The following is a 15,580-nucleotide window of genomic DNA, read 5'->3' as shown; positions in this document are numbered from 1 at the left end:
ACTTACCTGAATTCTCAGGGAGCTGACTCTTTCAAAATTTTGTTTTCTTCCAGTGTGATAGCTCTGAAAAACATTACATGCACATTTCAGGGGTCAACCAAGAAAAACCCAGTGCAGTGATATATGTCACTATGGCATAATGGTTTCATGGATGGGGAAGTTTTATTCTAGTCTTAGTTGCTTCTGTTTTTGCATCTTTGTAAAACAAAATCATTCATCTACTATATAATCGTCTAATTCTGTCTGTCTGTCTCTCTGTTTGTAGCGGAAATCCTGCGTCGCTGATTGGCCACGCCCGGCCGGCCGCGAGCAATCAGCGACAGGCGCAGTCCGGCCGCGAATTGGCGCGGAATTCAAACGATGCACGCCACCGTCGGGAGATAGAGAGAGAGATATTCTAGAATATCCGATGCGTTAAAATCGGGCCACCATCTAGTTTTAGATATTTTGGATGGTTTTGGTAATATAAATCATACGTTTGTATTAGCTACAATGGCTGTTTCAACTGGGTGTCTCAGACATATGAACTATATATTTGATTCCGTAGATAAAAAATATTATTTATTGTGAATGCTGCATAGGGGACAAATAGCCGACTAACAATCGTACACTTCTTCTCCTTCTAAAGTAGAAACTAGGAGCAAAAAAAAAGCGCAACAGAGTAACAATGCATTTGGCAAATATTATAATAAGGAAGGGGTTAATGTTTTCAGAATTGACATATCTTATAGATATCTTACAGAACTCACTTAAGGGGTGCGATTAAGGGCTCATGCAAACAACCATATTATCGGTCAACAAAACAACAGATCGCACAAATGTTAGTCTATAGGGCCGTGCACATGTTAGATTTTTTCCTCACACAGAGTCAGAGGGAAAAAAAAACACTGAATGTCCGAGTTTGATCTGATACGGATCACACTCGGCTATGTAAGTCAATCAGTGAGTGGAAATAATCGGACTGCACTCGGAAGTCATACGAGTGAGTATACGATTTCCACGTATTGACAAAATGGAGAAATGTTGTTCTCCATCTGCTCCTCACAGTGTACTTTGTTTCTCTCATCCAAAAGAATTGAATCACACTATGCTGACACTCTGATCAGACTCTGACCAGAGTAGCATTTGTATAATTTACCGGATTCTACAGAATCTATGGCCGTCTGAACCTGCCCTAAGATAGGTGGATACAAGGATTGCTTTTACTTATTATGCAGCTACGCATTCTGCTATTTGCTATCATGCTATCATGTATGCACGAAATGCTTACATTCATGAAGGTTATAAATTAAACGGACACTACAGAATTCTTTGGAGAATGTTGGAAATCACAAGTTTGTATATTTCTTATTTTCACCTTTCATAATCTGAGACCCTAGGTGAGACTGCTACATCTACACCTCCTTTACAGATGTAATGGAGTGAAATACCACAAAAAATACACCAGTAATCTAAATGGTACATGGTCCGTGGGCGGCTGACTATGCTATATATTTTGCATTTAGGTCTAGTTACACCTCAAACAAAATGGTGTTTTAAAATTACCGAATGTCGTCGTCTGTTTGATCGATCAAAACTTCCTGTTCCTGTTCCTGCTCCTGCTCGGTTTTTGTCTTTATTTTTCAAAGAATGAACCTGTGAGAAACCAAAAAAAAAACAGGGAATGAGAGATTAATCCAACTGAAAGAAAAAATAATTTCTTGACAACTGTCTCAGAATCTAGGAACACTTACCTGAACGCTGTTAGAACGACCCACTTTTGTCTTATTATGGACGACCTCTGATGATGCCTGGGTGTGAGAGATAAATATTTGGTAATTATCAAGCATCTTGGAGGTATGACAGGCAATAACACAAGTTTCCAAAAACAATGGCAGTCTCTTCTGCTGGAGAACCAGCTGCCAATACATCCACATTGTAATTAATAGGTTAGTGGACCAAGAGCAACAGCAACAACATCATTCCTCATGCAACCCCACAATGACAGTAACAGATGGACCTAACAACCCCTCTGATCTCATGCAGGAGTGATCCATGGGCATAGGCAAGAAGAATGGGTCTCATCTCAAGACCAAATAGAGTTTTTAATAGACCAAAACAGATAGGGAGGGTCTTTGTCACCAGTAGACACTCACAGATATACACACCAGCACAGAGATTGATGGTGACACACGTTGCTAAGCAAATGCTTGGATTAAGGAGTCATCTGAACACCCTCACTACACATACAAGATTTTCGGTTGTATCCCAGTGACACTCCAGGTACTTCATATCTGTATGATCTTTAGTTCTGACTACTGATGGATAGGGGACTAAGTTGCTAACAACCTAAACAAAGAAGCTACCTAAAGACTATCAATAGATACTGTATATATTATCTTCTATTATCTTCAAGATGAACACCAAGATCCCCACATCAGCATTGACATGACATAATAGCATCCACCTAGTCATGGTGTCCCAGGTTGCCATCAAGTTACCTGAACTTAACAACTGAGTGAACCCTCTCAATACATACAGTACACAAGGGTCTTCTGCACTATTCAGTTGATGCCTCCAAAGTGACACAGTATCAATTAAAGTCAGTAGTGCCAACTACTGGTGGTACATTTTGTTAGACAACCAAACACATATCCTCAATACATATACATGGTCTTCTGATTTATACATCTGACGCCCCATAATTTTTCCCAGCAACAAACAAATGAACGGGTGTCATCAACTCGTGGTGAGAATCGATCCAAAGGACCTGGTCCATCGGCTACGTTGGTGATCTGTAGGCACTGAACAGGAGCCCTGAGAACAACCATTACTTGACGTAATCTGAAGCTCTTCTGATTAGCCGACTCTGCGTGATGTTGTACGGTTCAGCAGGTTCGCAGGATGCAGTGACGACGCACGAGACTGAGTGTGGTTTGTGGGAACAACTTTTATAAACTGTAGCCGCTGGGGCTATATTGTGCAAACAAAAGGGGTTAACAATAACCAGTCCACGCAGGGACTCAACAAACCTAACAACACTTTCTTATTATGGATGCGACTGACCCGGTGTGCCCTGGGCGCTATAGGCCACATATGACCAAACTGGGGGTCCTTATCTACTATAATAAACTTATCCTTCCAGGGGTCTGTCAGGCTCACAGGCGTGGCCGCGTAGAGGTCGCTGATGCGGCTGCCTTGACGCCTCGATACTCCAGGATGAAACTGGACGCAACAGGCCCTGAAGAAACGATGCCGGTGGGGCGCAACAGGCCCTGAAGAAATGATGACGGTGGGGCGCAACAGGCCCTGAAGAAACGATGCCGGTGGGGCGCAACAGGCCCTGAAGAAACGATGCCGGTGGGGCGCAACAGGCCCTGAAGAAACGGTGACGGTGGGGCGCAACAGGCCCTGAAGAAACGATGATGATGGGGCGCAACAGGCCCTGAAGCATCAATGCCCGTGGGCGCGGTGATGATGCAGTCTCTAAATGTAACCGTTCACCAGTCTCTGCCCAGAGTCCCTCAGCAAACCAGACGGGGGTCTCTACTGCCGCCTGTAGCGAGGTGGCGCCCCCTGGGGCCGGTGATGACAGGGCCGCAGCTGTGGGAGAAGGCAGGGGGGCAGTGTCCTGACCGCTGTAAAGGGATAATCTCTAGTTGCAGCGGTCAGTGGAGGTATTGGACCTGTCACAGCAGGATGGGAAACAGCGGGGGCGGCTGTATTTGACTGTATGAGGGGAGCGACCGCCGGTGCAAGGCTCTCACGTGTCACTAGTCGGTAAGTCCATAGCTTTCCTTTCACAGGGCCCTGTCGGTCTCTCCACAACACACCGTCCGCTCCCTCGGTCCTCTCTGTCTCACACGGCTTCCTGTCTGTTGTCCTGCTCTCTGTCAACTGCCACTTCAGCGCGCCCCCTGCTCCTTTTACCCTTGCCCGCCCCCTGTTTACCTGACAACTTCAGTCAATTCTTTCCCTTTACTGTTCTCCCAGTATCGTTCCTTCAGGAACCCTGATGGCGGTCCCCTGGGTACCTGCCCGGTCACTGCATGGGAGTCCTCCCCACACTCCCCCACCCTGTAAGCTCGCCAGTCCTCGGGCGAGGGCCTTAATCTATTGAGATCGGTCTGTAGGGGTTTCTTCAAAGTTTGTTGCCATATAAATTGAGCTTGCTCATATCGTTCAAGGGGTTTGGCGGCTGTTGACCGCTCGGAGCGTCTAAGTTCAACTGGGGTAGAGTCGTCTGGGGTGGTGGACATCGGTGGGCTGATTGGTGCGGGTGGGCTAATCGTGTCAGATGATTCATTACTGAGTGGAGGGCCTCTGTGTCCTGGGAGACAATCTTCGTCGTCGTCCGGGTCCCAACATACGGAAGACGGCACGGATGTAGGGTAGGCAACGGTTGCTTCAGGTCGGAGTACATGGGCGTAACATATTACGATTCACAATACGAGTGGGCAATGTTTCATCCTTCTCAGGTCATATCTCGTACACCGGTCCGTCTGGATGCATACGGCGTAAGACCCGATAAGGACTTTCTTCCCATTGCGGCTCCAGTTTGTTCTGGGGGCGTTGATCTAGGACAAGCACCCGGTCACCGCTTTGGAGGTGAGGAGGTGGGGTTGCATTGTTCCCTGCGTGCTCCCTGTCTCGGAGCTTGGTGTGTACAATTCGGTGAAGAGTTTGCAGTCGGTGACGATGATTTCGGACCCAAGACGACACTCCAGTCCAGGGCTGAGGCTCTTCGGGGTCTAACTCCACCTCCGTGATCCCTTTACCTTCTCGTCCGAACAACAGGGAATAGGGGGTATAGCCAGTCACTCGATGTACCCTATTGTTATAGACCCAAGCTAATTCAGAAACATATTCGGGCCAACGGGCCTTCTTGTCACTCTCCAGATTGCGCAACATCTGAATCAATGTCCGATTAAATCGTTCACAAGCCCCATTCCCTTGCGGGTGATACAGTGTGGTCCGGGATTTGTCAATTCCATAGAGGTGATGTAGTTCTTCCATGACTTTTCCCAAAATACATGCTCCCTGATCAGAATGTATTCGTTGAGGACAGCCGTATACTTGTATAAAGTTTCTACAAATTGTGGAGGCAGCTGACTCTGCGGTCTGATCCCGAATGGTGGTGACCACAGCGAACTTGGTGAAATGATCCACCATGACGAGGCAGTGTTCGTATCCCTGGAATGCGGGACCAATGGTCAGGTAATCCACCGTCAGGAGCTCAAGGGGTGCTGAAGTCACAATTGTCTGTGTTGCGGCTCGCTGAGCAGGCGGGTTGGCCAATTCACATAAGCGGCACGTCCAGCAAACTTCGTCCACAACAGCCGGCAAGTGTGGGTGATAAGCTTTCTGTTGCAACCATTGCAAAGTCTTTTTAACTCCAAAGTGGGCACCTTTTTTGTGAGCCTCTCGAGCCAGTTCGTGTAGTTGAGCTCCGGGCGTAACCACCTGCCAAACCGTCATTGAGGTTGTTTGCGATGTTACTTTACGGTACAATAATCCCTTTCGGATAACCAACCTCTCCCATTGTCGCAGCATAAGCAACAGGTCTTGAGTCAAATTTTGCCGTTGAGAGTCAGTGGGTAATTGCCCAGCGGCGACCAATGTCCTGAGAAGGCCAACCTCTTCGTCTTCTTCTTGCTGTTCTATCCACTTATCCCGGGAATGTTCCAATATGCCTCTTGGGGTCTCAGAGGAAGATATTTTTTTATTGTCAGTTGTAAGCACGGCAGCAGTGAGAGCGAATGGTATTTCCTCTCCTTCTAATTCCTCGTCTCGATTCTGTCCTGGAGTTGTATGTCGAATCCTGGAGAGGCATCTGCATGGACATTCTCAGCCCCTCTTTTGTAGATAATCTTATAATTGTACTTCGCCATCCGGGCTTCCCATCGCTGTTCCAGAGCCCCCAATTTGGCGTTTTCCAAATGAGCCAGCGGGTTGTTGTCAGTTCGCACTACCACCTCGGAGCCCGCTAGTTACTCTGCGAATCTCTCCGTCATAGCCCACACCACTGCGAGGAGCTCGAGCTTAAAGGAGCTGTAATTGTCAGGGTTACGCTCGGAGTCATGGAGTGAGTGACTTCCATATGCGATCACCCTCTCCCGGCCATCCTGAACCTGTGACAACACAGCCCCCAGCCCGTGAAGACTCCCGTCAGTGTGCAAGATGAACGGTTGAGAGAAATCTGCGTAAGCCAACACTGGGGCATCCGAGAGCGCAGCCTTGAGGTCTCGGAAGGCCTCTTCCTGAGGGTGATGCCACTGGATTTTTCACCCATTGGCCCCAGTGGGAGCCCCCTTCAGCAGGTCATGCAGGGCTCGAGCTCGACATGCAAAATTCTTTACGAAGCGGCGGTAATATCCGACTAACCCCAGAAAAGCCCGCACATCTTTCACCGTCTCGGGGGTAGGCCATTCCTGGATAGCAGCCACCTTCTCCCGGGATGGCCTCACACCCTCTGCCGAAACGACATGACCCAGATACTCAATCTGAGAAGGAAATAGGTGGCATTTCTGAGGCTTCATCTTCAACCCGTACTTTTGCAACCGGCTGAGTACCTGTCCCAACTGCTTCAGGTGGTCCTCAAAGGTGGCGTCATAGACGATGATGTCGTCCAGATAGATCAACCTAGCCTCAAAATTGAGATCTCCCAGACACCGCTCCATCAATCGCTGAAAAGTCCCGGGGGCGTTGGCCAGCCCAAACGGCATCCTATTAAACTCAAACAGTCCCATGGGCAATATGAACGCCATCTTGGCTCTATCTTCTTCTGTCATGGGCACCTGCCAGTACCCATTGGCCAAGTCCAGGGTTGAAAACTATGTTGCTTTTCCCAAGGCTGACAGAGATTCTTCTATGCGGGGCAGTGGACATGAGTCTTTAATAGTGCAAGCATTCAGTTTACGATAATCCACACAGAATCGTAGTGTACCATCTTTCTTCCGGACCAACACGATTGGGGCTGCCCAGGGGCTTTGACTTTCCCGTATCACCCCTTTTCGCAGCATTTGGGCCAGCAAAGTTTTCACCTCTTGATAGAGTTGTGGCAGAATCTGTCGATATCATTCCCGGATAGGGGCCGCTCCTGCTGTGGGGATTTCATGAGTGATGGTGGTGGTACACCCAAAATCGTCTTCATGACTAGCAAATACTTCATGGTACTGTCCCTGCAATGTTTTTGTCTGTGAGAGTTGGGCTGCAGTTAATCCAGAAAGCTCAGCCCGCATCTGCTCCTGCTCCAAAATATTTCGGCCCTTATCTTGTGCCGAGACTTCGTGGGCCTGTAAGGTTCGTATTGTTACTTCCCAAGGATCCTCGGGGTGTACTCATAATTGAACCGCAGGAGCTGGCAGCACTTCTTCTAAAGGCCTTACTAGTTTGGCCAGCACAGTCCGTGCTTTCAGAACGTTGTCTTGGTCTTCAAGGTTAACGCAGCGCACCAGGACGGCTCCTTTTTGCACGGTAGCCAGGGAACGGGCCACCAGTATGCCAGGAGGTAAGCGCTCCGAGTGACACGGCTCCACCTGAACCTCCACGCCCTCCAAGGGTATCGGGGCTCGAATGGGCAGGGCCACCACAGTCTGTCCAGGAGGTAACACAAACAGAGGAGTCGCTGGCGTGATGACCTTACCCAGAGCCTCGCCTTCCTGGCGGTCCTGATGTACCCGTGCTCCCCGGACCAGCTGCTGGAATACCTGTCCCTGGGCTGTGCGAGAACCCCACTGCTTCAGAATCCTCTCTGTAGGGTTATTGAGCAGTAGGTTGCCGAACTCTCATAGAACATTCATGCCTAGGGTGACAGGGTGTTGCTTATCAGCTTCTCCTTGAGTCAGTACCACCCCTCTGCGACCAAGAGATTTACCGCACAGCGTCACTTGCACCCACACCACCCCGTCAACTGGGACCGGCAGTTGGTTGTCAGCTACTAGTCTGATCATGGGCCCCCACTGAGGCCTTGCTGCTTCCGGGAAGTTCTGTTGAAAATACATTGCGGGCATAGTGGTTACTTGTGACCCCGTGTCCACCAGGCACCGGACGGCCCGGCCCTCCACTTCTGCCCAAACCACCGGGCATTTTGCTACCAAATCTTCGGGACTTCCACCACCCCTAGTTGTGGTTTTTGGCTCCGAGCGGCGTCCCCCCAGCCCGGAGCACTTTAGTTTAATGGCGGCCGGGGTGAGTATCTCCCACGCCGCGGACACTCTCGGGCAAAGTGGCCTGGTTCTCCACACTCAAAACACCGGTCCTGTGTGGGTTGACCACCCCGCAGGGAGCGTGATCCCCAGAAGCCGGGGTTAAAGCTAGGTTGTCCAGTCCCGGTCTCGGTTCTTCTCTTTACTTCGGCCAACTCGCCCTTAATACTTTTCAGCTCTTGCTTCATTTCTTCCACCCACTGAGGCTCCTTGACTACATTCGTGGAGGCCTCCACACCTCGGACTTTCCCCACGGGGACCGCCATCCCCTGCTCCTGCTCTCGAGCACGTGCCTGACTCCCCACTTCTGAAAAATCTATTCGGGGATTCATTCTGATCTGTTCCCGCAGTGCCTGTTTGACTAATGGATCCCGCAAACCAGTCACCAGTGAGTCACGTAGGGTAATGTCAACAGGTCCTGCCCCTACCCCGTCCTTTGTTTCTATAGCCGTATGCAATTCCTGGAGGACATTCATATACTCTGTGATCGTCTCCCCCTCTACCTGCATCCGACTAAACAAACGGGTTCTTAACTCTCCCACATTAGTAGGGTCCCCATGGGTCTGTTCCACTATCTGTAACACTTTTTCAAAAGTGTTGCGGTGCCCCGGAGGTTTCAACATCACTGACCTCCGCGCCTCCCCGTCCAGTGCCATGAGTGCCACCTCGGCCTCCAGATCAGGGGTCATTGGGTGCATCCGGAAGAGCCCCCGCATCTGCTCTGTCCAGCTCCATAACATAGTATTGGAGCCGGAAAATATAGGCAGGTTGTTCAGCATGGCCCCCAATGATATGCTGGTACGGGGACCCTCATCATTTGTAGAGTTTACAGCTCTACCCTGATCTGGGGCACCACTGTCTGTGCTCGGAGACTGCGTCCTGCCGACTACGCCAAGTGCAGGGTTCAGCAGGTTTGCAGGATGCAGTGACGACGCACGAGACTGAGTGTGGTTTGTGGAAAAAAATAAACTGTAGCCGCTGGGGCTCCTTATCTACTATAATAAACTTATCCTTCCAGGGGTCTGTCAGGTTCACAGGCGTGGCCGCGTAGAGGTCGCTGATGCAGCTGCCTTGACGCCTTGATACTCCAGGATGAAACTGGGCGCAACAGGCCCTGAAGAAGCGATGCCAGTGGGGCGCAACAGGCCCTGAAGAAACAATGACGGTGGGGCGCAACAGGCCCTGAAGAAACGATGCCAGTGGGGCGCAACAGGCCCTGAAGAAACGATGCCAGTGGGTGCAACAGGCCCTGAAGAAACGGTGATGGTGGGGCGCAACAGGCCCTGAAGAAACGATGATGATTGGGCGCAACAGGCCCAGAAGAAATGGTGCCGATGGGGCGCAACAGGCCCTGAAGTAACAATGCCGGTGGGAGCAGTGATGACGCAGTCTCTAAATGTAAACGATCACCAGTCTCTGCCCAGAGTCCCTCAGCAAACCGGACGGGGGCATCTACTGCCGCCTGTAGCGAGGTGGCGCCCCCTGGGGCCGGTGATGACAGGGCCGCAGCTGTGGGAGAAGGCAGAGGGGCAGTGTCCTGACCGCTGTAAAGGAATAGTCTCTAGTCACAGCGGTCAGTGGAGGTCGTGGACCTGTCACAGCAGGATGGGAAACAGCGGGGGCGGCTGTATTTGACTGTATGAGGGGAGCGACCGCCGGTGCAAGGCTCTCACGTGTCACTGGTCGGTAAATCCGTAGCTTTCCTTTCACAGGGCCCTGTCGGTCTCTCCACAACACACCGTCAGCTCCCTCGGTCCTCTCTGTCTCACACGGCTTCCTGTCTGTTATCCTGCTCTCTGTCAACTGCCACTTCAGCGCGCCCCCTGCTCCTTTTACCCTTGCCCCACCCCCTGTTTCCTTGACAACTTCAGTCAAGTCTCTCCCTTTACTGTTCTCCCAGTATCGTTCCCTCAGGAACCCTGATGGCGTTCCCCTGGGTACCTGCCCGGTCACTGCATGGGAGTCCTCCTCCCCACAATGTGATCATTGATGTATAATGCACAAGTGACATCTCACTAGGCCGGATAATCAAAATAAGAGCCATGAATGCTGTCAGGTAGGATGCGTCTCCTCAGGGCTCTTGTCCAGCTGTCATAGATTACTGATGAAGCCATGTGGATCCTGCGAATTGATCTACACTAACTCTAAGGCCGGGGCCACACTTTTGAGTGCAAAGCAAGAAACTCGCGCCTCAATACCCGGCACTGCCGCCGGCACTTGGGACCGGAGTGTGCGGCTGCATGTCTTTCTATGCAGCTGACCACTCCGGTCCGAACCGCCGCTGGCAGTGCTGGATATTGATGCATTGACCCCGGCCTAAAGGTGGGACTAGTTTCTAAACATGCACGTAAGCTTTCTCAACATTTTTTTTTCGTTGGACACCCCAGCAGATTACTACAGCAATTGCTATACATCCACCTTAACTTTCTGAGTGCTGTCTGGCAAACTGCAGCTTTACTTAATGAACTCTCTTAAAAATTCCTTTCCTGCCTTTGCAATGATAGCATAAACAGATCCATTTTTTTACGTTTTACTCAATATTACCATAAATTACTCTGCCCCCTCCCCCACAACTCTCATAATCCTAGAGAAGTCTCTGGGGTAACGGATTACAGTAGAGCTCGCTGGTCTGTTGAAAATAAAAATAAGAAATAAGGAGCTGGGGTTTTTTTCCTTCTAATTAGTCAGCTTTTACCGGAGTCTATTTCTACCTTTTACCTCTAAATATGTAAATTTATTCCTGAAGCCTTTGCTGCAGACCTGAGAATAATTCACAAGTTTGCTGATTTGAGATTTTCATTGGAAATTGTGAAATTGCTTACAACCTGAGCGGAAGCAATGTATCACCTCGCTCCTTAATCCTCTCCCCTCCCCATGCATGCTAACATGCAGAAAGTTTAAACTTCTACTTACCGAATACCTTCTGGTACTGGATCGGCGGAAAGCCGAGTCAAGCTCCTCCTATCCAAGAGATAGGAACATGTCTTAAAGGGATTTTTGACATTCCCTTCTTGTGAGAAGGATTCCCTTAAATAAGGTAATCACTGGATTTCCTGCTTCTGGGAGCTCCTAAGATCAGCTGAAATCTGTGGAGCAACCTAGCAGCAAAAGTTCAGTTTCCCTGCAGCACCCCCACAGGTGAAAGGAAATATGACACACAGTTCACATTGACACCAATGTTGTTTCTGTGTAATATATGAACATGCCATTTTCTCTAGATAATGGGACTCTCTTTGTGGGCAGCTCCTTGTAGTCGCTTGCTGCTCTGGTAAATAATTGAACGTATTAAAGAGGCTGTACAGGTTAATGAAAACACGGCTGTTTCTCCCAGAAACCATGCCACCTGTCCATGAGTTATGTGTGGTATTACATCTCCACTACATGGAAGCGCTGCGATACCATTCACCACCAGCCTCGGACTGGATCACCTTGGGCCCACCAGAGAAAATCATTCTTGGGGCCTACTGTGTAGCTACATAGAAATAAATACAAGACCACCAATTGTGCAATAAAACGCGCTAATATCAGGGTATAATATAAGGTAATACAAATCTTAATTATGTAGCAGGAGTTGGGGTAGCCCCTTCATAGAATATAATGTAGCCCCCTCATATAGAACGATGTAGCCCCCTCATAGAATGTAATGTAGCCCCCTCACATAGTATAATGTAGCCCCCTCATAGAATATAATGTAGCCCCCTCATATAGTATAATGTAGCCTCCTCAAAGAATATAATGTAGCCCCCTCATATAGTATAATGTAGCCCCCTCATAGAATATAATGTAGCCCCCCTCATAGAATATAATGTAGCCCCCTCATATACAGTGGGGAAAAAAAGTATTTAGTCAGTCAGCAATAGTGCAAGTTCCACCACTTAAAAAGATGAGAGGTGTCTGTAATTTACATCATAGGAAGACCTCAACTATGGGAGACAAACTGAGAAAAAAAAATCCAGAAAATCACATTGTCTGTTTTTTTTTTCATTTTATTTGCATATTATGGTGGAAAATAAGTATTTGGTCAGAAACAAAATTTCATCTCAATACTTTGTGATATATCCTTTGTTGGCAATGACAGAGGTCAAACGTTTTCTGTAAGTCTTCACAAGGTTGCCACACACTGTTGTTGGTATGTTGGCCCATTCCTCCATGCAGATCTCCTCTAGAGCAGTGATGTCTGTAATTACAGATCCAAAAAATCCAGAAAATCACATTGTCTGTTTTTTTTTCATTTTATTTGCATATTATGGTGGAAAATAAGTATTTGGTCAGAAACAAGCAATCAAGATTTCTGGCTCTCACAGACCTGTAACTTCTTCTTTAAGAGTCTCCTCTTTCCTCCACTCATTACCTGTAGTAATGGCACCTGTTTAAACTTGTTATCAGTATAAAAAGACACCTGTGCACACCCTCAAACAGTCTGACTCCAAACTCCACTATGGTGAAGACCAAAGAGCTGTCAAAGGACACCAGAAACAAAATTGTAGCCCTGCACCAGGCTGGGAAGACTGAATCTGCAATAGCCAACCAGCTTGGAGTGAAGAAATCAACTGTGGGAGCAATAATTAGAAAATGGAAGACATACAAGACCACTGATAATCTCCCTCGATCTGGTGCTCCACGCAAAATCCCACCCCGTGGGGTCAGAATGATCACAAGAACGGTGAGCAAAAATCCCAGAACCACGCGGGGGGACCTAGTGAATGAACTGCAGAGAGCTGGGACCAATGTAACAAGGCCTACCATAAGTAACACACTACGCCACCATGGACTCAGATCCTGCAGTGCCAGACGTGTCCCACTGCTTAAGCCTGTACATGTCCGGGCCCGTCTGAAGTTTGCTAGAGAGCATTTGGATGATCCAGAGGAGTTTTGGGAGAATGTCCTATGGTCTGATGAAACCAAACTAGAACTGTTTGGTAGAAACACAACTTGTCGTGTTTGGAGGAAAAAGAATACTGAGTTGCATCCATCAAACACCATACCTACTGTAAAGCATGGTGGTGGAAACATCATGCTTTGGGGCTGTTTCTCTGCAAAGGGGCCAGGACGACTGATCCGGGTACATGAAAGAATGAATGGGGCCATGTATCGTGAGATTTTGAGTGCAAACCTCCTTCCATCAGCAATGACATTGAAGATGAAATGTGGCTGGGTCTTTCAACATGACAATGATCCAAAGCACACCGCCAGAGCAACGAAGGAGTGGCTACGTAAGAAGCATTTCAAGGTCCTGGAGTGGCCTAGCCAGTCTCCAGATCTCAACCCTATAGAAAACCTTTGGAGGGAGTTGAAAGTCCGTGTTGCCAAGCGAAAAGCCAAAAACATCACTGCTCTAGAGGAGATCTGCATGGAGGAATGGGCCAACATACCAACAACAGTGTGTGGCAACCTTGTGAAGACTTACAGAAAACGTTTGACCTCTGTCATTGCCAACAAAGGATATATCACAAAGTATTGAGATGAAATTTTGTTTCTGACCAAATACTTATTTTCCACCATAATATGCAAATAAAATGAAAAAAAAAACAGACAATGTGATTTTCTGGATTTTTTTTTCTCAGTTTGTCTCCCATAGTTGAGGTCTTCCTATGATGTAAATTACAGACACCTCTCATCTTTTTAAGTGGTGGAACTTGCACTATTGCTGACTGACTAAATACTTTTTTTCCCCACTGTAGTATAATGTAGTCTCCTCATAGAATATAGTGTAGCCCCCTCATATAGTATAATGTAGCCCCCTCATATAGTATAATGTAGCCCCCCTCATAGAATATAATGTAGCCCCCTCATATAGTATAATGTAGTCTCCTCATAAAATATAATGTAGCCCCCTCATATAGTATAATGTAGCCCCCTCATAGAATATAATGTAGCCTCCCTCATAGAATATAATGTAGCCCCCTCATATAGTATAATGTAGTCTCCTCATAAAATATAATGTAGCCCCCTCATATAGTATAATGTAGCCCCCTCATAGAATATAATGTAGCCCCCTCATAGAATATAATGTAGCCCCCTCATATAGTATAATGCAGCCCCCTCATAGAATATAAAATAGCCCCCATAGAATATAATGTAGCCCTCCATAGAATATAATGCAGCCCTCATATAATTTTATGTAGCCCACTCATAGAATATAATGTAGTCCCCTTCATAGAATATAATGCAGCCTCCATAGAATATAATGTAGCCCCCATAGAATATAATGTAGCCCCCTCAGAGAGTATAATGCAGCCAGCCTGATCTAGTATAATGCAGCGTTCCACAGAATATAATGTAGCCCCCTCAGAATATAAAGCAGCCCCCTCATAGGGTATAATGCAGCCCCCATAGAATATAATGTAGCCCCTCATAAGGTATATTGCTCCCCCTCATAGGGTATAATGCTGCCCTCTCATAGGGTATAATTCACCCCCTCATAGGGTATAATGCTACCCCTCATAGGGTATAATGCACCCCCTCATAGGGTGTAATGGACCCCCTCATAGAGTATAATGCTGCCCCTCATAGGGTATAATGCTGCCCCCTCATAAGGTATAATGCTGCCCCTCAGTGTATAATGCAGTTCCCCCATAGGATATAATGCAACCAGGACACACTGATATACATACACAGCTCTGGCCAAAATTAAGAGACCACTTTCAAATGTTCAGTTTGTCTGATTTTTCTCTTTATAGGTATATTTTTGAGTAAAATGTATATTGTTCTTTTAGTCTATAAACTTCTGACAACATGTCTCCGAATTTCCAAGCAATACATTTTGCATATTTTTCTGTCAAAGAAAAATGGTCAGAATTGAAAAAAAAACCCAGTGCTTTCAGACCTAAAATAATGCAAAGTTCATAATCATTTAGAAACAACAATACTAATGTTTTAACTCAGGAAGAGTCCTGAAATCAATATTTTGTGGAATAACCATGAGTTTTAATCACGGCTTTCATGCGCATTGGCATGCTTGCCACCAGTCTTTCATACTGCTTCTGGCACAAAAATGTAAGCAGTTCTTCTTTGTTTGAAGGCTTGTGACTATCCACCATCCTCTCGATTACATTCCAGAGGTTTTCAATGGGGTTCAGGTCTGGAGAATGGGCTGCCCATGACAGGGTTTTGATGTGGTGGGCTCTTAATTTTTGCCAGAGCTGTATATATAAACAGAATACTCACCTCTCCCTCTCACTCCGACATCATCGCACACCCGCTGTCAGAGACAGAGGGGAATGATGGGAGAGGGAGCATCATCTGACGCTCTCTCCTCCATTACTGTTTTCAACTTTATCGGCATCTATGATGCTGATACAGTTGATTGCGGCGCGCAGTGGGGGGGGCAGCGCTGGCGCCGGGACCCCCGACTTACTTCTCCATAGTGGCCACATGGGCTGGGGGCCCCTGGG

At 47.7% G+C, this 15,580-nt stretch overlaps 1 protein-coding gene across 1 annotated transcript in view; it reads right to left on the bottom strand.

Annotated features, from left to right (window-relative positions):
* Positions 1–15,580, bottom strand: part of LOC141096088 (cadherin-like protein 26) — a 162,892-nt gene that overhangs the window by 8,103 nt on the left and 139,209 nt on the right. Inside the window, exons 15-17 of the mRNA XM_073582494.1 lie at positions 1,734–1,790; positions 1,546–1,635; positions 7–63 (exon numbers count right to left, since the gene is read on the bottom strand). Coding sequence (XP_073438595.1) covers positions 7–63; positions 1,546–1,635; positions 1,734–1,790 — 204 coding nt within the window. The remainder of the gene's footprint in view (positions 1–6; positions 64–1,545; positions 1,636–1,733; positions 1,791–15,580) is intronic.

The sequence above is a fragment of the Dendrobates tinctorius genome, unplaced genomic scaffold, assembly GCF_039654945.1.
Source record: "Dendrobates tinctorius isolate UK_male_01 unplaced genomic scaffold, ASM3965494v1 ptg000071l, whole genome shotgun sequence".
Classification (NCBI taxonomy): Eukaryota; Metazoa; Chordata; class Amphibia; order Anura; family Dendrobatidae; genus Dendrobates; species Dendrobates tinctorius.
This window is presented reverse-complemented; position numbering and strand designations above follow the sequence as displayed.